This window comes from Pristis pectinata, chromosome 33 (genome assembly GCF_009764475.1).
Source record: "Pristis pectinata isolate sPriPec2 chromosome 33, sPriPec2.1.pri, whole genome shotgun sequence".
NCBI lineage: Eukaryota > Metazoa > Chordata > Chondrichthyes > Rhinopristiformes > Pristidae > Pristis > Pristis pectinata.
In genome coordinates, this window is record NC_067437.1 from 14,299,485 (window position 1) to 14,323,431 (window position 23,947).

Here is a 23,947-nt window from a genome sequence, read left to right on the forward strand (position 1 = left end):
CCTCATTTTGTACACAGCTCCTGAAAAACCGGTGCGTAAATCAACAGAAACCAGCAAGCCAAAGAAGAAGACTTGCAAGAAGAAAAGTAAGTCCTGACACAGATCCTCTTTCGGAATGAGAGCAAAGTCCTGTGCTACTTTGAGTCATCGAGTTGCCCAGAAATATGAATCTCTATTCCCAGCCAATGGTGATGTAATGACTTCCATTTCTTGTATATTATCTCGTTTGTTTACAAATGCTAAATTGCTCACATGATAAACCGTTAAGCATCCAACTCTTGGTGCTAGCTTGCTTAGGTTTGCCCCATTTACTTTCAAGCAAAACCCCTATTAAAATGGTTTCCCTCTTCAGACTGTATCTTTTTCTGCAACAAGCTTGATATTAATTGTTGCATTTGGCAACAGCCTACCTGTTATTCAGTTACCACCTTTAATCACTTCCTGAGCTGTCCAATTCCCAACGACTTGAAGAACACTGAAGAATAATATTTTGTGTTACCAGCCTGGGGTTTTGAACCAATCCTTGTGTTTGGAATATGTAGTGCAGGATATTTCATAATAGCCTAGGTTCTTTAATTAGCTGCAAAGTGATGGCATTTGCTGCTGATCTCGAGGTGCAATGTTCTCTCTGGTGTTTCTCTATTCCCAATGTTAATTGCTGTTGGATTGGTTTCCTTGTGTCTAGAAGGAATGATGTCTTCAAACTGGTTGAGCAGCCAATTAGATTAAAGAATTCTCTTAGACATTTAAATGAGGAAGTTTAAAAAGTGGACCTTCAACTAACTTTTACTGAGCCAGAAATAAGAATTGTCATTAGGGTAGGAACTGAAATATAAGAAACTTAACCAAAAAAAAAAGAAAAAGAGAACCACTTAAATTTTAAAATGCATATGAAAGTATTGCAATTTACATTTTTTTGTGGGGGCAGAGAGTTATTTTGGCTTAAGTGTGTCATTATAAGCTCACTTGCCCGTCATGCAAGAAGGCAAAATATTTTCAGGGTATTTTATGAGAATAGCTTGTAAGTATCTATTTCCATGTGAAGGCAAAAGTAACTTAAATTCCTTACCGATAGGGTCATATGTGAACATGGCAGATTTAACTCATTTGAGATTGCATTTGCTGTTTTCTTTTCGGTATCGCAAACCAGCTTTGTTTCACTACTGTTTCCATTCCTATCATTGTTTCTGAGGATTATACTGGAGAACTACAAAATGGTGCACCCTGTGGAGGGGCAACTTTTGGATTGCTGCATTGAGGTGCATGTAGGTACTCCAGAAGTTGCTGTAGTCTTAACAGTGTAATGACAGTGAACACTGATAGTTTTACTGTCTTACAGCTCCAGTCTCTAATTTCTCTTTTTATGTGGTTTATCCCACTGCACAACTACCACAATGACTGACCCATTTCAGCCTCCTCTCTAGTCTTTCCTCTGCTCGAGCTCTAGGAAGGTGTATCTCAAACCCAGAGGTCTTCAACCCTGTGACTGTTTTCAGTCCTACACATTAATAGTCACTCTTTAGTCCCTATCCTAGACTGGATCCTCCCCACCAATTCCTTCCTCCATAGGTTGAAGAGAATTGCTTGTAACCTTGATGTCCTACTTGAATCCTAAGTAGAATTTTCAATTCCATATTACGAGCACTTATTTCCTACTCCAAAACAATGTCCCTCTCTGCTCCTGCCTAATATCCCTGCTGGAACTCTTATCTATGAGTTTTGCACTTTCAGCCAACTATTCAATTGCTTTCCTGGTGAGTTTTATGTACTCAACCCTCCATTAATCAGGTCATCTAAACTTTCTACAATCCTTTGGGAAAACTTGTGTCCCTCCATTTCTGGCCCCTTATCTATCCTGAAATTCCTCAGCCTCACTCTGATAATTGTGCCATCCACTCTCAAGCTCAGAAATTTTCTTTATAACCTGTTTCATCTCTCTTATCATCTCCTTCCATGATAATGCTCTTTTGAGGTGCATTTTACTGTTTCTTCCTTTGATGAATAAGGGCACCCATCATTCTTCTAAACCCCAAGGAATATAGATCCAAACCAGCCCCTCTTGATAGGGGAACTCTCTCATCCCAGGAATCAGCCTGGTGAATCCCTGTTGGACTGTCCAATGCTACTATATCCTTTTATTTAAAGGGACCAAAACTGTGCACTGTATTCCAGTTGTGGCTTCACCAACCCCCTGTACAACTGTAACTAAAATCCAGCCCCTTCACAAAGGCCAACATGCCTTTGGCCTCCTTAACTAAATGTTGGACCTGCTTTCTAACATTTTTGTGATTCATGCACGAGAACACCTGGACTTGTGTGCAGTCTCCCTCCACTTTAGATAACGATCCGCCTTTTGTTTCCTCTTGCCCAAGTGCATGACCTCACACTTCCCCGCTCCATTTGCCAGGTTTTTGCTCCATCTGTCTATATACTGTCGCAGAATCACAATGTCCTCTTCCCAACATGCCCTTCCACTTATTTTCATTTCATTGGCAAAACTTGGAAACTAAATTATTTTAACTTGCATTTCATTCCCTCCTCTGATAGAAGTCAAGAAGTTTTACCAATTTTCGGTCCATAATCCTGTGCTGCAGGTATTCACTAGGATGTTTTAATTTTGTGGGTGCTCCTGGCTCAACCACTGTTTCAGCTCTTGAGACAGAGGGAAAAGGGTGTTACACTTGTTGCAAGATTATCTGTTAGCACAAGAAAGGAGAGAGTTGAGAAAATGTAATCTGGGGAGCAGCACAGATATGAGGCACTGTTAGATTTTCCCTGGGTTTTAGAGGGGCAAATTCAGACCCTGTGGTGCTGCCCCCTGTGTAATAGTTGGTACCTCCAGTCTCATTTGCAAATTATCAATGCATATCATGTCATCCCTCCTTTTAGGCCTGTGACACCTAATGGCCCTGCTTTACTTCCAATTCAGAATAATTGAATCAGCACAAGAGACCATTTGGCTCTCGTCCATGCTACCCAAGGATCATCCCCTTCCCTAGTTCTCTGTCCATAATCCTACATTGCAGGTACTCAACAGGGTGCTTTATTTTTGTGAAGGTTTCTGGCTCAACCACCCTTTCAGATACTGAGCTCCAGACCAACATAACTAGGTAAAAAATTACTCCCCACCCATGGAGTCATATGACAGGTTCCTGGGTGATGGGGCTGTGAAGGTCGATAATGTCCATGTGGTTGGAAGAGTGAAATTGACAAAAACGCTGATGCTAGAAAACAGAAATATAATTAGAAAATACTAGAAATACTCAGCAGGCCAGGCAGCCTCTGTGGAAGGAGAAACAGGAACATTTCAGGTCAAAGAACTGGGAGGGAGACTGACAAGTAAATTTTAAGTTGCAGGGAGAGTGGGAGAGGGATGACGGGACAAAGAGAATATCTCTTGATAGAGTGGGGCCAGAATTGCCGTGACGATAAGCAGTTGCTGAACCCATCTGGTTGATAAGTTAGTGACAGAAGTCAGAGTGACAGAGGCACAAACAATGGAACAGGTACAAAGCTGAAATGTGGGTCAGAGATTTAGGGAGCATCCCTGCAGTCTGTTAATATAGAGGGGAAAAAAAAACTGTGGTGATATTATAGATGGATAACCTACATCAGAACTGAACAATTCTGATGCAAAGAAAGTGAGATCCCTGATATTGTTGGTTTCAATATCGAGTCCAGAGGTTGATTGGAAGAATGACTGTTCCAATTTTGTGTATGTATCTTCACGTGATCTTTCTGCATATAGAGACAGTGATAACATGTTACTGGGACGGAAGTGGTCTCCAATTTCAAAATGATTAACAGATGCTGAGCAAATCAAATGCTTGGCAGGAAACTACTTTTCAGTTGAATACTGCTTTTCAGTAAAATGGCAATGTATTTAGTAATGGGATTACAAAGATGAGGCTGGGAACTTGGGAAACATTGCCATCCAGCGAATGTGGTAGGTTTATATTGGAAAGCTGGGTTAACTGGATTACGTCAGGGTTAGACAGCCCTGCTGTGGTGTAAGACAGACTTACAAAATGGGAGCTGAAGCTATCTTAAACTTTCGCACTTAATCTTTTCAGAGAAGAGGGTGCTGCTGGTGAACCGTGGAATGAAGGGCAAACCAGGAGCATTACCCAAAGCAGAAGCAAAGGAGGAGCCGACAGAAGATGAAAGTAAGAAAAATCATGTCTTCTGATATAAAACAGCTGAAAGCACCCAGCAGGTTAGTCAGCACCTAAAGGAGAAAACACTACAGCTAACTTTTTTCCATTGTGGTCATGGTAAATGGCTCAAATGTCCAACAGCATTTGGTTGCGAAGACTTTCTGTAATACTGTGACTGAGAAATTGTTTCAACAAATGTCCTGTTAAAGTTCATTTTTGTATAATTATTTGGAACATACAAGGAGCAGAAACCTCAAGCCTGCTCCTTCATTTAATGTCATGATTGATTTGATTGTAACTACAACCCCACATTCCCGTCTACAAGGGTACTTTCACCCCTTAACAAGAATCTACAGTATCTATATTTACCTTAAAAAAATATTGAAAGCCTTTGCCTCCACTGCTCTTTGTGGAAGGGAATTCCAAAGACTCTCAAACTTCTGAGAGAAAACAATTTGCTTTATCCTTCTTAAATTGGTGGCCTCTATTTTTAAGCAGTGGCCTTTAGTTATAGAAGAAACAGTCTCTCTGCATTCACTTTGTCAAGGCCCCTCAGAATCTTTTACTTCAATCAAGCCTCCCTCTGACTCTATCAACTCCATTGGATACAAGCCTAGACTCTCCAACCTTTCCTTAAGATAAACTGTTCACTGCAGGTGTTAGTCTAGTAAACCTTCTCTGAACTGCTTCCACTGCATTGATATCTATCCTTAAAAACACCAATGCTGCACACAGCAGTCTAGATGAGGTCTCACCAATGCTTTATATAACTGAAGTTCGATCTCCCTAGTTCTGGACAATTTGGTTACCTTTCCTATATATCAGAAGGAAACAGGAAGGTGAGTTTAAAGACTTAAAGACATAATTGCTGCTGTTTACTAATATTAATGGAAGGAGAGATGCATTCTAGAAATATATTTTACTCCCCACCCCACATTATTAATGAAGAGCCAAACATTTATTAGTTGATTTTTGTTTTTGAGAATTCTCCATACTGCAATGTAGATCTGGAGTTGTGTGGTAGAGAATATCACAAGTCCAGAGTGTGTCTCTTGCCACTTAAGTCTGTCATGTGGAATCACAAGCATAAAAAAAAGACTCAGAAAATTTGTTTTTTTGTTAGAAGAACTCGTGTGATAGAAAATAAGTTTCTAAATGGATGTGAGGATAATGCAGGTTAGACAGCAGCAGATTACTTGCAGTGAAGAATCAAGAACGTGGGTGTCATAGATTAAAGCTACAACATCTGGATCAGAAAGGTTCTTCGTGCAGAATCTCAGAGATGCAGAATTCACTTCTTCCAAGATCCATGGGTGAGGTAAAATCCTCATCAGTGTAGAAGATTGCATGAATGAAGTTAAAGGAATTGGGGATGTATGAAAATGAGAAAACTTATGCACAGGAGCAGGCCATTCAGCCTGTTGAGACTCTACTACCATTCATATAAAATGCACCAACCTGTCTCTTACTCTATCTAATTGTCTTAGCTCTCAGTACCGTCCACCACCAGCACACAGTGGCTGCTGTGTGTACGATATACAAAATGCATTGCAGTTACTTGCCCAAGCTGTTCTGACAGCACTTTCCAACCCCTGCCCCCATCTCTACCATCGAGACAAGGGCACCAGGTGCCACCAACTGCAGGTTCCACTCCTAGCTGACCGCCATCCTGACCTGCAAATGTATCTGTTCCTTCATCACTGGGTCTAAATCCTGGAACTCCTCCACACTGTGGGAGCACTTTCACCAGAAGGACTGTCGAGGTCCAAGGAAGCAGCTTGCCACCCACTTCTCCAGAGCAGTTAGAAATGGGCAATAAATGCTGGATCTGTTGGTGATGCCCAGATATGGAAAATGAATACTTGCATAACAACATTCAGTTAATCATAGTCTTTACATTTTCCACTGAAGCGAACCTCAACATTTTTTTTTTGGCAGAAGTAGAGTTCCAGATTTTCAGTTCCTTTTGTGTGAAGTTGTGCTTCTTGGCATCATCCTGAGTGGTTCGGGTCTATATTGAGATAATGCATTCCTTGTGTGTGTTGGGGGTAAACAATGATCTGGACTGGTTTGCCCTAATGACCTGTTTATAAAATCCTTTCACTGTGTTCTCAGTTTGTGCATGTGTGGCTCTTGGAGATCTGAAATAACAGTGAATGTTGGAAACATTGGGGCTACATCTATGGAAAGGTTTAACATTTCAGATCAATATGTTTAATTGGAAAAGGTTAGGTGGGTAACAAACTTTAAGCAAATATAGAAGTGGGGAAAGATGGGCTGGGAGAGAAATTATACAACAAGGTAAAATCTGTAATAGGGTAAAAAGTGGGGAGATTAAATGGAAGAATAGTAGTGGAAGGAAAAAGGTGTAGTGTGTGGCTAGGCACAGCTCAAACGCCATCTATAAACTCGCTGATGACACTACTGTTGTTGTCAGAATCTTAGATGGTGATGAGCAGGCATACAGGAGTGAGATAGATCGGCTGGTTGAGTGGTGTCGCAACAATTACCTAGCAGTCAACGTCAGCAAGACCAAGGAATTGATTGTGGACTTCAGGAAGGGGAAGTCGGGAGAACAGGCGCCAGTCCTCACTGAGGGGTCAGCGGTGGAAAGGGTGAGCAGCTTCAAGTTCCTGGGTGGCAACATCTCAGAAGATCTATCTTGGGCCCAACACACTGATGCAATCATGAAGAAGGCATGCCAGCAGCTCTACTTCATTAGGAGTTTGAGGAGATTTTGTATGTAACCAAAGACTCTTGCAAATTTCTATAGCTGTACAGTGGAGAGTATTCTGACTGGTTGCATCACTGCCTGGTATGGATGCTCCATTGTGCAGGATGAAAAAAGGCTGCAGAGCGTTGTAGACTCAGCCAGCTCTATCACGGGCACAACTCTCCCCACCATCGACATCTCCAAGAGGCGGTGCCTCAAGAAGGCGCCATCCATCATTAAGGACCCTCACCACCTGGGACTTGCCCTCTTCACGACACTGCCATCAGGGAGGAGGTACAGGAGCCCGAAGACCCACACTGAACGTTTTAGGAACAGCTTCTTCCCCTCCATCAGATTTCTGAATGGTCCACAAACCTATGAACACTACCTCGTTATTCCTTTTTTGCACTATTTATTTATTTTTGTAACTTTTAGTAATTTTTATGTCTTTATGCCTTGCACTACACTGGTGCCACAGAACAACAAATTTCATGACATACAGTGGCATGCAAAAGTTTGGGCACCCCGGCCAAAATTTCTGTTACTGTGAATAGCTAAGTTAGTAAAAGATGACCTGATTTCCAAAAGGCATAAAGTTAAAGATGACACATTTCTTTAATATTTTAAACAAGATTACTTTTTTCCATCTTTTACAGTTTCAAAATAACAAAAAAGGAAAAGGACCCAAAGCAAAAGTTTGAGCACCCTGCATGGTCAGTACTTAGTAACACCCCCTTTGGCAAGTATCACAGCTTGTAAACACTTTCTGCAGCCAGCTAAGGGTCTTTCAATTCTTGTTTGGGGGATTTTCGCCCATTCTTCCTTGCAAAAGGCTTCTAGTTCTGTGAGATTCTTGGGCTGTCTTGCGTGCACTGCTCTTTTGAGGTCTATCCACAGATTTCCGATAGTTTTTAGGTCAGGGGACTGTGAGGGCCATGGCAAAACCTTCAGCTTATGCCTCTTGAGGTAGTCCATTGTGGATTTTGAGGTGTGTTTAGGATCGTTATCCTGTTGTAGAAGCCATCCTCTTTTCACCTTCAGCTTTTTTACAGACGGTGTGATGTTTGTTTCCAGAATTTGCTGGTATTTAATTGAATTCATTCTTCCCTCTACCAGTGAAATGTTCCCCGTGCTACTGGCTGCAACAAGCCCAAAGCACGATTCATCCACCCCTGTGCTTAACAGTTGGAGAGGTGTTCTTTTCATGAAATTCTGCACCCTTTTTTCTCCCAAACTTTCCTCTGCGTCCTCACCACAAAATTCAGCGTCAGAAGTTTGCAAAGGAACATCTAAACAAGCCTGATGCATTTTGGAAACAAGTCCTGTGAACTGATGAAGTTAAAATAGAACTTTTTGGCTGCAATGAGCAAAGGTATGTTTGGAGAAAAAAGGGTGCAGAATTTCATGAAAAGAACACCTCTCCAACTGTTAAGCACGGGGGTGGATCGATCATGCTTTGGGCTTGTGTTGCAGCCAGTGGCACAGGGAACATTTCACTGGTAGAGGGAAGAATGAATTCAATTAAATACCAGCAAATTCTGGAAGCAAACATCACACCGTCTGTAAAAAAAAAGCTGAAGATGAAAAGAGGATGGCTTCTACAACAGGATAACGATCCTAAACACACCTCAAAATCCACAATTGACTACCTCAAGAGGCACAAGCTGAAGGTTTTGCCATGGCCTTCACAGTCCCCTGACCTAAACATCATCGAAAATCTGTGGGTAGACCTCAAAAGAGCAGTGTATGCAAGACAGCCCAAGAATCTCACAGAACTAGAAGCCATGGGAGAAAATCCCCCAAACAAGAATTGAAAGACTCTTAGCTAGCTACAGAAAGTGTTTACAAGCTGTGATACTTGCCAAAGGGGGTGTTACTAAGTACTGACCATGCAGGGTGCCCAAACTTTTGCTTTGGGCCCTTTTCCTTTTTTTGTTATCTTGAAACTGTAAAAGATGGAAATAAAAAAGTAATCTTGCTTAAAATATTAAAGAAATGTGTCATCTTGAACTGATTTCCAAAAGGCATAAAGTTAATCTTTTACTAACTTAGCTATTTACAGTAACAGAAATTTTCACCAGGGGTGCCCAAACTTTTGCATGCCACTGTATGTCAGTGATGATAAACCTGGTTCTGAAACAAAAGGTGGGTCCCACAGAGACATAAATGATAAAAGTAAAATCATTCCCAGTAGCTGCTGATTGCAAAAAGAACACAGAACAGTACAGTACAGGAACAGACCCTTCGGCCCACGATGTTGCGCTGAATTAATTAAACTAGTAATTAAATGCCTAATTAAACTGATCCCTTTTGCCTACACAATGTCCATATGCCTCCATTCTTTACATATTCACGTGCCTCTATCATACTTGCCTCCATTACCACCTCAGACGGCACATTCCAGGCACCTCCCAGTCGGTGCTTTCAAAAAAAAAACTTGCCTTGCACATCCTCTTTGAAATTGCCAAATTGCCCCCCCCCTCACCTTAAATGCATGCCCTCAAGTATTAGACATTTCAACCCTGAAAAAAAGATATCAGCCGTCCACTCTATCTATGCCTCTCATAATCTTATAAACTTCTATCAGGTCTCCCTTCAGCCTCCAATGCTCCAGAGAAAACAGCCCAAGTTTGTCTAACCTCTCTTCATAGTACCTGCCCTCTAATTCAGGCAGCATCCTGGTAAACCTCTTCTGCACTCTCTCCAAAGCACAACACAAATGGAATATGTTGCTTTCTGCTCCTCGCAGTACAGAGTATGGGAACTACCACACAAACTTACATTAGTACAGCACCTTAAAAAGGCAAAATCCATCCCATTTGCTTTACAGGAGCATCATTGCAGCAACTAGCATCAAATCAAAGTGGGGGATGCTGGGACTGTGATTCAATGCTTGGTCAAGGAATTTTGTTTTAAGCAGCATCTCAAGGGAGGTGGAGAACATCAGGGAGGGAACTTTGGTGTTTGAGGTTTTGTGGTTGGCTATGGAGAGGCAATAAAGGTTTACAAGATGCCAGTGATGTACGACAGTGGAACTCTGAGACTTGAAGCACTGAAGGAAGTTGCAGATATGTAACCAGGTGAAGACACACAAGACTGCAGGTGCTGGAATCTTGAGCAACAAACAAGATGCTGGAGGAACTCAGTGGGTCAGGCAGTGTCTGTGGAGGGAAACGGCCAATCTGCCTTGCGGCTCGAGACCCTACATCTGGGTCTTGACCCAAAGCCTCGACTGTCCACTTCCTTCCACAGTTGCTGCCGGACCTGCTGAGATCCTCCAGCATCTTGTTTGATGATCACATGAAGCCATTAAGGAATTAATTACAAGAATCAGACTTTTTATATTTAAAAACAAATGATGCCAGCTATTGCAAGGAAATCAGTCTGACAGCAGCTCTTTCTATGACATAATTTACTAGTCATTCAGCAGCTGTTCCAAATCCCAGTATCACAGCAACACCTCCTGACTTTGCTGCATTGATGAGTCCAGAGCAGCTCTGTCGTGAGGCTTGTCTCCACACTGGGAACAGTGAGCTTGTGCAGGTGAGCTGTGATCCTCCTACTGCTGGTTGTTAACAAACCTTTTCAACAGACCAACAGTTCTAACAGGTGCGGCTTAATTGAAAGGATTTTTTCTGTTCTGTGTTCTCTCACAGTCATTGCAGTGCAAGTAAAGGAAGAAACTGTTGAGCTACCAGCGTCAACGGATCCCAACAGCATGCTGTTCCCTCCTGAAAACCTCAAACAGGAGCTGGAGGACTGACCCACTCTGACTCAGCACTAGTGTGAATTGGCCACCGCTGCATCCTGTAAGTTTCTTCATTTAGGGACTGGTGTTGGAGAACGAGTGCTGCAGTCGGGAGCTACAGACTTTGAAGCTGTGTTCAGTGAAGCAGACTGGTTTAAACTGGCTAGGACTGGATCCAACTATAAGTATATAGTGGGGCTCTTTGATACTAATTCTGTGCTGCCAAAAAGAGTTATGATTTATTAATAAGAATTCTGCAGTAATAAGCTAGAAATATCATGGCTGAAGTAATTATATGAGAGTATTTCAAAAGCTGGTCTATAGAGAGTGCTTTACAGAAAATAACATCAGTATATTATTCAGATTCTTTTCAATTGGTTTTACCACCCATTGTATAATATTTAAATAGATTTCCTGAGGCCCAGTTACCCTCTATCACACCCAAGTGGCCATTCTTTGTATGCAAGTGAGGAGAGCAGATAGACATGAATCATTTAACCACTGGTAAATGTACAAGTCACTGTTTCTGCAGTGCAGTGTCAAGGTGATGCCTCTCCTGTGGTCAGCAGTGAGAACTGGTTTCTTTCTTACTTGTGCGGTCATTTATTCAGAAGCAGTAAAGACCACCTTCACTCGTCCCTAAATTTGTCCCTGCTCAGTTCGGGTAATTAGTCGCAGATGGGCAGCCAAACCAGGGGCTCTGTGGTCTACACTGTGTAGCTCAGTACTGTAAATGGAAGATCCTGACCATCTTCCTTCCCATTAAAGTTCTCTGCTTGATCTCCTTGCTTGGCCACATGGGTACCATCACTTTCCAGAAGCTTGACTAGTTGGCTATTGTTCACTTCACCAGCCACCAGGCCTTGCAGTGGTCCTGTGACCTGATGTGGATTGGGGTGATGGTGGGGTGCAGGTGGTCTGGCATTCTCCTGTGGGATCTCTCCAGGTAGAGATATTTGGCTAACGTAATCTCCTTCTTGCTCAAGTGCTAAGGCTAAATTGAGCTTCTCTATCACTAAAGTGGCCTAGACCGGAGATTGATCCAGGATCTGTGTGCCCCATTTGGCATGGCTTCAACTTGCTGATCTGTCTATCGGGGAGGAGGGGTGGAATTTCTTTTTTTTCACCCTGGGTGAGTTTTAACAGAAGCAGGAAAAGTCAATGAGCACCAGAGACGAATATAAATGGGAAACCTGAATCAGAATCAGGTTTATTGTCACTGTCTTTATGTGATGTGAAATTTGTTGTTTTGCGGCAGCAGTACATTGCAAAGGCATAAAAAACTATAAATTACAAAATAAATAGTACAAAAAAGAATAATGAGGTAGTGTTCAAGGACCATTCAGAAATCTGATGGTGGAGGGGATGAAGCTGCTCCTGAATCATTGAGTGTAGGTCTTCAGGCTCCTGTACCTCCTCTCTGATGGTAGTAATGAGAAGAGGGCACGTCCTGGATGGTGAGGGTCCTTAGTAATGGATGCCACCTTCTTGAGGCACCGCCTCTTGAAGATATCCTCAGGTGGAGAGGGTTGTGCCTGTGATGGAGCTGGCTGAGTCTACAACCCTCTGCAGTCTCTTGCGATCCTATGCATTGGAACCTCCATACCAGGCTGTGATTCACCCAGTCAGAATGCTCTCCATCATACATCTATAGTAATTTGCAAGAGTGGTGACATACCAAATCTCCTCAAACTCCTAAACAAGAATATCAACAATACCTGAATAAGAATGTCAAGAAGCTGTGTATGAAATGAGCCAGCATTATCCAAAACAATCCTTTATTCCCCTTTTTATGACCCACTTATTGTGAATGTCTACTTCAAGGTTGTATGTTCAGGTCCCGCCCCAAGGATCTGAGCACACGACTGGGGCTGATGCTCCATTGCAACACTGAGGGGTTCTGGTCATTTCAGATGAGACATTATGCTGAAGTTCTGTCTGCCCTTGGGTGCATGTGAAAGATCGCGTGCGTCTATATCAATGAAGAGTACGAGAATTCTCTCTGGTCAAATTTGCTCCCTTGATCAAGGTCACTGAAAGTGTACTTGGTCTTTTTTTACACTGCTTTTTGTGGGAACAAATTGGCACTTGCATTTGCTACATCATAACTGTCACTGGTACAAGAAGGTGATTCTCATCAGCTGTAAAGCTCTCCAGGAGGTCTTGAGGTTGTATAATGGAAATGCAGGTTTTTGTGTAGGGAGGAAAAAGAAAAGTTGTATGTATTTTTTTAGGGAAACTCAGTTTGTGAAGTGTGTGGGTTCCATATAATGCTAAAATATGGCTTAGAATTTTTTAGCATTATATGGAACCCACACACTTCACAAGCATTATGGCTTAGAAATGGCATTCACTTGGTGATGCCTCAGTGTTTTCAGCTGGTTTACTGTATTCCAAGGCTGTGTGACTCATTCATTGTTTCATTCTGTGTAAAGCTGGCACCCAAGCCCGATGTGAAATTACTGCTGGCAAGGATCTTTAAAGGTCTGATAAATTGGGTTAAGTGCTATTTTTATAGAGGGAAGCGTAACACAGGCAGAATAATTTGAAGGGTGGGATATAATGGGAACAAATACCATGGTCTTAATGATCTGACAATCTGAAATACTCACTCCAAGCACTCGTAGGGTCTCAATCCTCAGTTTCTTGTGCCAAGTTGTCTAGTTTTAGTCCTGCATCTTAGCTCCAATGAAACTTGATTTCCACCATCTCTTCAAATATTGTGTGACTAATGAAAATAATTCTCTGTGAAATAATTTCTCTTCTAGTACTTCCATTTACTCTAATGGTATTTATTGTCAGGAATATGTCAGCCAGCGAGTTGGAGATGGTCTAGCATATATGATTGAGTAGATGGCTTTGTTTGCTGTACCAAGAGACCATTTTATTCAGAAAGCAAATGAAAAATAAACTGCAAATGCTGGAAATCTGAAATAAAAACACGAAATGCTGGAAACTCAGCATCTGTGGAAAGTGAAATGGTTAATATTCTGGGTCCAGAACCTTTTTAAAAGGTAGAATTTGAGTTGAAATCCACACGGGATGGGTCAGGGCCTGAGATGTGAAGATGGAAGCAAGCTTCAGGTTCAAGACCCTGTGTTCTGACCTGAGATGTTACTCTGCTTCTCTTTCCACCAATGCGCACTGAACTGATGAGTGATTCCAGCATTTTTTTTCCCAGAAAGCAATCTCTTTTAAATAGGAGTAACAGCAACCTCCCCCTTTACTGGCTGACTCATTTTCCCAGGAAAACACAGTGAGTGAAGGATAGTTGCTTATAAGTAATGTATATAAAGCAACCCCAGTCACTTACTGCAAATCTCATTAGAGTCATAGAGACCACGCGGAAATGGGCCCTTCGGCCCACTGAGTTTGTGCCAACCATTAACCACCTGTTTACACTCATCCTGTGTAGCGGAGGAGGGGGGGAGCCACCCAAATATCTCGGCTCTGCTGGTCGTAACTTTGTCACCCTGTAGAACGTCTCGGATGCTGAGCATTCCCAGCAATTTGTTTTCAATTCAGATTTCCAAAGTTACTTCATTTCAGATAATGAACCTGCTTCTCCCGTTTGCACATCCTTTAGACCAATCTTTTGTTTCTTTGCTTGTTCCGTTGGTGCACCCATCTTGTGCTAATGATCCCTTTTCTCATTAACCATCCTATCACAAGCCTTTCCTTTTGTTCTCACCTCCCTGTTCCCTACCCACCTTTCTCTGCTGTTTCTCTAACTTTTCTCAGCTCTGATGAAAGGTTATCGATTCAGATTGTTAACGCTACTCCTCTCTTCCTTGGTGCTGTCTGATCTGCTGACCATTTCCAGCTTTTAGTGTCTTCCTCAGTGCACCTTCTTCATTCTGTGCACAGCATCTAGCAGGTGTTGGTCCTCATTGCAGTTGTAATTGAGTCATACAGCCACTGGAGCCACTGCCTCACAGCTCCAGCGACCTGGGTTCAATCCTTACCTCAGGTGCCGTCTGTGTGGAGTTTGCACGTTCTCCCTGTGACCATGTGGATTTCCTCTGGGTGCTCCGGTTTTCTCCCACATCCCAAAGATGTGCGGGTTGGTAGTTTAATTGGCCGCTGTCAATTTCTTTCAGTATGTCGGTGAGTGGTAGAATCTGGGGGGAATGGATAAGAATGTGTTGAGAATAAAATGGGAATAATGTAGGATTAGTGGAAATGGATGGGTGGTAGTCAATGCAGGCTCGGTGGGCCAAAGGGCCTATTTCTGTGTTGTATCTCTTTGTAACTCTGAGTCTACGCACGGGAACGGACCCTTCAGTTCACCGAGTCCGCATCAACCATCAAGCACCCATTTACACTAATCCTACATTTTCTATTCTCCCCACATTCCCGTCAACTCCTCCCAGATTCTACCACTCGTGGCAATTGCACCAGTGGCAATTTACAGTAGCCGATTAACCTATCAACCCACATGTGATTGAGATGTGGGAGAAAGCTGGAGCACCTAGAGGAAACCCATGCAGTCATAGGGAGAACGTGCGAACTCCACACAGAGCACCAAAGGCAACCAAATTTGGGTTGTTGGAGCTTGAGGCAGTGGCTCTTCTAGCTGAGCCTTTTTATTAAGGCAATTCACTATGGCAAAAGGGTAACTGTGAGCATGAAGTTCTGAACTGTTTTGCCAAGTGAGATCTCTTTATATTCATCATATCTTTTGTCTATTTATTGCTCTTACAGAGATGGAACTTTAAGCATAGTGTACATTCTTTTTGAGTGGGTACACTTTTGAGGAACGTTCCTCTCCGGTTTTCTTTGGAAGATATTTTTTATCTTAGCTTGGGTAGGGGGTTGGTGTATTGATGATGTATTGGTGTAAGTTTTGCACCAGTGTACCACTTTTCCATCTTCCATCAACCATATCATTAGGTGAAGTGCTGGAAATTCTCAGCGGGTCAGGCAGCATCTGTGGAAAAGGAAAGAGAGAAAAAGAAGCTCTTTCTCTTGCCACAGTTGCTGAGTATTCCTGGCGCTTTGATTTATTTTCGCCTTTCCAGCGTCTGCTGTATTTTGCTTTCAGCCCATCTTGAAGTACTGGCAAGAGACTTTGTGCTTGCTTGGAGTTTTTTCACACTGAACCCAAGCAAACAGGCGATTAAAATCAAGCAGCTCGGATGGTTTACACAAGGAGTGAGGATGCTTCTAAGTGTTTTCAGGCTATAGAATCAAAGAGATTAATTTGAAACCTGTTGAATTAAATGGTTGAGATTAGAAGCAATGGCATGTGTAATGCAATAAAATAGACTAGAATTAAAATCCTCACCTCCAGAAATAATAGATCAGAGATTTGGAGGTGTTCATTGGTGTTTAATATATTGGTAAATTAGTGTTGGTCACTGGAGAAGGAAGGCTGTGTTGACTGTTCAGGTCTCTCTCTCAGTCTTTGTAGCTGGATACCAGTGGTGGAGCACTGTGTGCTTTTAATCATGATGCTTAGCATTTTACCATGTCTTTTCTGCTAGATTCCCCAGAAATCATTTGTTGCCTGGAATTGTCTCGTATATATCATGTTAAATAAAGTTCCAAAATGCATTTTTTAAATGTAGGTAAATGAAGCTTTTTCTGTATAAACTTGCATGTATGTGTACTTTTATAACTGAGTAATGTGGATGCACATAAATAGAAGTGTTCTGCACAATGTGTCTAATAATTCAAGGACTCCTTTGTCAATTCTTCACCACCACACCATGAATAAACCTTCAGATTTTGTTGTATCAGTAGAAAGTTGACTAACAGTCACACAAGGATTCAGCCATTTGTATGAAATGATTGGACTTGTAACTATTGCCTTTTTCCAACTCCACCTTGCTCTGTATTTTAACCAATGTGATGGTGGGTGTGAGTGTGGATTTCGTGAGAAGTTAAAATTGAAAACAGGCCACTGTAAAGTCAGATGAATGGTAGAATAAATATGGTTTCCTTTTTAAACACCTCCTGCATCAGAGGTACTGACCCCAGACTGCCAGATGGAATTTCAAAAGTGTATTTTACCAAGTAGTCAAGTTGCAATTAATTTGAGTAATTTTTTTGGTTATTTAAGTATCTGATGCAATGTACTACACAAAGTCAACCGTACTAGCAATCTCATTGCTGAGTCAATGTTGAGTGGTCAGGGCACATTCCATGAATTTGATTTTGTAATTTAGTCTTACAGTTCAGTGGAGTGGAATAGTGAGTCTGCGCCCTTGGAAGTCCTGTCTTTCAGATGAGATGTCAAACTAAGGTGCTATCCTCTCCCGTGGTTGGGTGTAAGGATTTGGAAGAACTGATGTCTATCCTAGAACACAAAGCAACTTTGTTGAAAAATCACTAGGGAAATGTATACTGTTTTATATAGTTCAACCCAGGTACACAGGCTGGTACTTTATATTTGTAATTTTGTCAGAGTGGATTGCTATTCTTTCCATTTTAATAGATTTTCTATATGTAATATAATCTGTCAATTGTACTGATCTGTAAAGAGATGAATCATTGTAGTGAATTCTTTTCAAGGTAATAAACCCGCATAATTTAAAGCAATCATTTGTGTTTCCTATTTTTTCTTTCTGAACATGTGACTAATTCCTCCTCCTGCAATCAGAGGATTTCGGTCCCCTCATTGTTTAGGCAGTGGAAATGAGCAGTAGAACGTGTAGCTATCCGAAGATTGTTTATTTAAAGCAGTGTCTAGCATGGTCAGAAGACCAGAGTGCCCCGGGTTTGCTTCCAGTCCATGCTGCTATCTAATAGTTGCAAGGTCACTGAAATTCTCCAGGCAGGGATGGCTATGTGGTTAGCACTCTCTCCTTGAATTCAGAGGTTATTGTTTCAAGTTCCACTTTGGGGGCGTAGTAGACAGCGAAGAAGGCTATCAAAGCTTGCTGCGTGATCTTGACCAGCTAGGAAAATGGGCTGAAAAATGGCAGATGGAATTTAGTGCAGATAAGTGCGAGGTGATGCACTTTGGGAGGACAAACCAGGGTAAGACTTGTACAGTGAATGGTAGGGTACTGAGGTGTGCTGTAGAACAAAGGGACCTGGGAGTACAGATCCATAGTTCCTTGAAAGTGGCGTCACAGGTAGATAGAGTCGTAAAACGAACTTTTGGCACTTTGGCCTTCATAAATCACGGCATTGAGTACAGGAGTTGGGATGTTATGTTGAAGTTGTACAAGATGTTGGTGAGGCTGAATTTGGAGTATTGTGTGCAGTTCTGGTCACCTACCTACAGGAAAGATATCAATAAGAGTGCAGAGAAAATTTACAAGGATGTTGCCGGGAATTGAGGACCTGAGTTATTGGGAAAGGTTGAATAGGTTAGGACTTTGTTCCCTGGAGCGCAGGAGAATGAGGGGAGATCTTATAGAGGTATACAGAATTCTGAGGGGTATAGATAGGATGAATGCATGCAGGCTTTTTCCCCTAAGGTTGGGTGAGACTAGAACTATAGGTTTAGGGTGAAGGGTGAAATATACAAGGGGGATCTGAAGGGGAACTTCTTCACTCAGAGGGTGGTGCAAGTGTGGAACGAGCTGCCGACGGAAGTGATGGATGCAGGTTCAATTGTAACATTTAAGAGAGGTTTGGATAGGTACATGGATGGGAGAGGTTTGGAGGGATGTGGTCTGATTGCAGATAGATGGGACTAAGCAGAAGATCAGGTTGGCATGGACTAGATGGGCTGAAGGGCCTGTTTCTGTGCTGTAGTATACTCTATATCCTACACTACACCCCACTCCATTTGCAGGAATGGCACACAGTTGGAAATACCACCTTTTGGATGAACTGTTAAACCGAGACTCTCATCTGTCCTCCCAGGAGGGCACAAAATAACTGTAGCCAAGAAAGGAACAAATGTTCTCCCCACAGGGCACGCCAGTGTTTTATCCCTCCACCAACATTGCTTCACCAGTCGACTTGGCCATTATCTCATTGGTGTTTCCAAGATCTTTCAGCTTGGCTATTGCTTGACATACAAATTGGCGAGCACATTTCTTCTTGCATTACAGATGATTACAGTGCTTCATTAGCTGTAACGTATTTTGAGGCAGACTGAACATATCAAATGCAATCTAAAAACAAATTTACAGTTTGAGTGCTAGGGGAGAGTAGATATCGGCCAGAGGTGAGCCATTAGAACCAACAGGAGATTGTGAGAAGACCAGCTGTGATGCTGCCAGTGGCCAAAGACCTTGCTATCATGGTCTGGGTTCACGCAAGCAATGACCACTAGAGCAGAATGACAGCCAGCTTGGAAGCCACAAGTTGACTTAAAGAGGAGAGAAAAGCTACTAAAAATAAATGCACGTGTGACAGTTTAATGAGTGTGTGTGACAAACTGTAAGAGTTTCTAAGTTTAGCCAGAGGAAGGTAAATAGTTACTGATGAATCTGAAGTGCTTTATTCCTCCTCCCGCTGCTGCTTGAAGGGAGAGGAAAGAATCAAAGCAACTCCGCTGGCCTTCATGGTCCTTGTTTTTGTTTTGCATGTGCATGGCTGCAAAGCAATGCTACGTTTTCCTGAAATCATCAAAGTCATGCATGCTTTCTTCTCTTTGACTCGTTTCACATGGAGTACAATGACACAGCCTCTTTTGTAACATCATGCAGGACTGAACAAGACCCTTCTGCCCATTGTGCTGTTGCCAGCTCATTGGGAGGCCTTTTTCAATTAGTCTTGGTTCCCTTACAGTTTCTCAATGCTTAATAATTTTTCCTAAGCATTTATCCAATTCCTTCCTGGAATTTGTCTTTGAATCCACTTCTTTTGCCCTTTTTAGGCAGCACATTCTAGATCACGTGTTTGTTTCCTCTCTCTTATAGGTACAGGCTAGTTCGGGCTCCTGTTTGGCAATGTCCGACACCTCGGCCAAGTGACTGTTCTTCCTGATGGTGAGTGAGTTATGGGGGAGACCCAAAGCCAAGTCTGTCCCTGTTCTTGCTGAGTGTGCCTATGTTATGCTTTCCATGATTGGATCACTGGACACTGGATTAACAGAGAGAAACCCAATCTCACTGAGCCAAGTGCCCAGTAGCAGCTCCTGCTGTTAGTTTAAAATACATTAAGGATCGAATTTGCATTCTATGGCTCAGTTCTCACTGGGTCCTGAGCTTAACCAGAAGCAGTGGCTCCTTCATCCTTCTGCTGATTAGGAATCCTGTAGAATGTTTCAAACCATGGTAGGACCCTCTGAATAACACCTCCATAGGCAGAAGAGTTGTGATGTGCATGTTCTCTTGTCCTTAAAACCTATTTCTTCGACCAACCTCTTGGTCACCAGTCCTTTTAATCCAATTATTTGACTCACGGGAACACAAGAAAACAGGAGCTGGAGTAGCTGCCAGACCACTACTCAATATGATCATGGCTGATCTGCCCCAGGCCTCAATGCCTCCTCCATGCCACATCCCTACAGCCGTCAATCCCATGAATTTTCAGAAATGTATCTACCCCCACTCCTGATCCAGCCTCCACAACCCTCTGGGGCCAGAGAATTCCAGAGATTCACTACCTACTGTGAAAAGAAATTTCTGTGCGCCTCGTTCTTAATTGACTTGCCCCTTATCTTGAAACCATGTCCCTCGTTTGAAACTCTCCCACTAGTGAAAATATCTTAACTTTTACCCTGTCATGCTCCCTTAGGGTCTTATATATTTCAATAAGATCAGCCTTTGTTCTTCTAAACTCCAAAGAACACATACCCGCTCCTACTTTCTATGTTTCAATGGCCCTAAGCTTTGGAATTTCATCTGTAAACCTCACTAAGGCACTCTATAAAACTACCTTCTTTTTGCCTCTTAGAGTAAATAATATTTATAACAATGTGTCTGTAAAGCCTTTAGGGACATTTTATTAACTATTATAATATGGATTAAACATTAATCGTTGGATCTGAAACATTAATTCTGTTGTGACTTTCCACAGATACTGCCTGACCTGCTGAGTGTTTGTAGCATCTTCGTTGTAATTTGGATGAACTTTTCAACAGTCTCCCAGGGCTTGAAATGGAATGATAGTGAGGCACTATTGCAAAGAAGATCTTTGAGTTTGGCAAGCCTTTCTTCATCAAATAGTATTATCAAAATCAGGTTAACTGGTCATTCATTTTACTGCTGATAGCAGAACCTTACTGTAACTAAATTGATTGCCATGTTTTCCTACCAACTATAACAGCCTTCAAAAGTAATTCCTTGATTGTGTTGCACTCCAGGACGTGATGACCAACTATGCAAATGTTATTTTCCCCTTACCTTCTCGTTTCTTGACTCATCCCACGCCAGAGAACTGAGCACATACTATGCCAACACTCCATTGCAATTTTAAGTGAAGGCTGCACTCTTAGAGCTGCTGTCCTTTAGGTGAGTCGTTTAGGTTGAAGGTAGATGTGTACTCTTCACCCCATGGTACCATCTCAAAGACCAGAGGAGTTATTAGTGACTCAGCTAGTATTAAGTAATCCCTTAATCAACTTCTATTTTTGAGAAAACATACATTATCACATTGTTCATAGCTGGCTTCCACAAACAGCAAATTGTTTCCTACAGGAGGACTGTGGCTATGAAAGTACTTCATTGGTTGTAGACCATATTTGGAAATGTGAAAGACCTGTTCGAAATGCCTCTTTCCATTTATTTGCAATGGGGACATTTTCAAGGGGAGAGAGGGATGCTGGAAGTCTCATTAGATTTAAGGAAATATTTCTCCAATCAAACGTTTTTGTGCATTTTCACCATGAATGGTCATATTCAACCTTGGTCCAATTCAGCGAAAGGGCTGCTACCAACCCAATATTATTACATTGCTGTTATGGTGTGACATGTTTTAGAATCAGTCTAGTTCCCACACTCTGTTCACTTCAAAATCTCAGCTGTAGTCATTGTCATAGACGGAGAGGTACTGAATAGAAACGGGACCCTCAGCCCAGCAAGAACGTACCAACTATCAAGCACCCATTTACAGTAAACCTAACCCAATCCATTTTATTCTTCATAAGAACACAAGAACACATGAAAATAGGAGCAGGAGGAAGCCACCTGGCCCCTCAGGCCTGCCCTGCCATTCAATATGATCATGGCTGATCTGTGTTGGCCTCAGCTCCTTTTCTGTGCCAATTCCCCATAGCCCTCATTTCCTCAAACTTTACAATATTTATCTATCTCCACCTTAAGTATATCTAATGATCTGACCTCCACCACGCTTAGGGCCAGAGAATTCCAGAGCTTCACCACCCTCTGAGAGAAGAAATTTCTATGTGCCTCAGTTTTAAATGACTGGCCCCTTATTTTGTAGCCCTGTATGTCCTCTTGTTCGTGACTCTCCCACGAGTGAAAACATCTCAACATTGACCCTGTCGAGCCCCCTTAGGATCTGATATGTTTGAATAAGGTCATCCCTCATTCTTCTCAACTCCAAGGAACACAGACCCAGACTGTCCAGCTGCTCTTGATTCGACAACCCTCACATCCCAGGGTGAATCTCCTTTGGACTGCCGTATCTTTTTTCAGGGAAGGAGACCGAATCTGTGCTCAGTATTCCAGATGTGGCCTTACTACACCCTGCTCAACTGTAACAAAACCTCCCTTTTCTTAAACTCCAATGCCTTCACAATAAAAGCCAAAGTGCTGTTTGCCATCTTAACTAATTGTTGGCCCTGCCTGCTAATTTTTTGAGTCATGCAATAGGGCACCAACATCCCTGTGAACCTTGCTCATTTGCAGTCTCCATTTAGATAATAACCTGCCCCTTTATTGCTCTTACTGAAGTGCATGACCTCACACTTCCACACGTTAAACTTCATTTGTCAGGTTTTTGCTCTGTCACTCGTTCCATCTCTAACCCATTCAGAATCACAAAGTCCTCATCACATTATCTCCTTCCACCCATCTTCGTATCGGTGGCAAACTTGGAAACCTGACATTTCACTTCTTCCCCAGGTCATTAATGTAAATAGTAAATAACTGAGGGCCAAGAACCGATACCTGGGATTCTCCAGTTGTTACATCCCTCCAGCCAGGAAAGGTCCCATTTATTTTGACTTTGCTTTTATGTGTTCAGCCAGTTTCCAGTTCATTGCTGGCACTCTTCATGGATTGTCTGCTGTCAATTACCTTTTCTGGAGATGAGTGGTAGGAGAATCAGGGGAGTTTATAGGCACACAAGAATGAAGTACTTACAGGGAACTAAGTGGGGGTGTGAGATTGCTCTGTGAGCCAGCATAGACTTGATGGGGGTGTATGGGCTGAATGTATTTGGCACAACCTGTATTTCCTACATTACAACAGTGACTTCAAAATATCTCAAACACTTCAAAATACATCACTGTATGTAAAATGCTCTGAAATATCATGAAAGAGACATGAAAAGCCATTCTCCTTTGTCTGGGCCCCAAGTTAAAGTGTTGGTGCGGTTGGTATATTTACAGTTACGGTGATTAATTTTACTCAGTGTACTCAAGCTGGGTTTCACCACCACATCGTGACATCACAAAAGCAGCTGTGGTGTTTTGGGTGGATTCAGTGTGCAGGTGTCTCCTCTCCTCCTTGAACCTCAGTGACCTGCCCATACTTCAAGTGTGAACTTGAAAGAGTGAACTTGTTGTTCTGTTTTGGGGACAGCATAACTGAGCCTGATCGTACCTTCCTGAGTCATCCACAGGCAAGTAGTTTCTTGGGAAGATATTGCTTGGGTCTGAGAAAATTTCAGTTTTTCAGCATTTCTGACCAAGGGTCTATTTTTAAAGCGTTGCTACATATTTAAGATGCCAAATCCATACTTCTGTTGACTTCTATTTTTGTTTTCAGATCTTTCCCTTCTGCTGATCTGGCTACATGCTCTACTGGGGCCACCACTGAGCCAATGAACTCAGCACAAAGTGGGAAGTGGATCTTGGACTTCCTATCCTAGTTTGAGTCCATTTAATGTTATCACCTACATCAAGACCAGTACCTTCTGAACAAGTACAGGTAAGTCTGTAGTTTGCATTGATCATAAAGCATCACGATATTTTTATGTGATTTAACTGAAGTACTTTAAATAGTGTAAATTGGAAATGGATTTCCATCACACTCTGGAAAATGTTTCACAGTTGGTGAGTTAGTTTTGAAGTCATTTTTATGTCACGTTACCTGAAAGCTAATCTAGAACCTTTTGGGTTTGTATCGCTCAGGATCAGACTGGGCATTACATTTTCCTCTAAGTTATTAAAGAGCCTTGCCATGTCATTACCGAACACTTGATTGGAAGAATACTTGTACATTTAAAATGGGCAGAGCATAAACACACTGCCTCGAATCATGGTGAAAGTTTGTCTTTGGCTGACTGATCGCA

At 42.2% G+C, this 23,947-nt stretch overlaps 1 protein-coding gene and 1 long non-coding RNA gene across 3 annotated transcripts in view; both read left to right on the top strand.

Annotated features, from left to right (window-relative positions):
* The window catches only part of l3mbtl2 (L3MBTL histone methyl-lysine binding protein 2), a 66,287-nt gene extending 51,476 nt beyond the window's left edge, over window positions 1–14,811 (top strand). Inside the window, exons 15-17 of one of the 2 annotated variants that reach the window (XM_052043133.1) lie at window positions 18–86; window positions 4,074–4,216; window positions 10,527–14,811. In XM_052043133.1, the coding sequence (XP_051899093.1) occupies window positions 18–86; window positions 4,074–4,189 (185 nt within the window). In that variant the 3' untranslated portion in view covers window positions 4,190–4,216; window positions 10,527–14,811. The remainder of the gene's footprint in view (window positions 1–17; window positions 87–4,073; window positions 4,217–10,526) is intronic. The other variant, XM_052043131.1, reaches the window with a different exon arrangement.
* An 8,659-nt stretch (window positions 14,812–23,470) lies between these two features.
* LOC127585567 (uncharacterized) overlaps window positions 23,471–23,947 on the top strand; it is a 33,455-nt gene continuing 32,978 nt past the window's right edge. The window contains exon 1 of the long non-coding RNA XR_007958525.1: window positions 23,471–23,583. This is a non-coding gene — a long non-coding RNA (uncharacterized LOC127585567). The remainder of the gene's footprint in view (window positions 23,584–23,947) is intronic.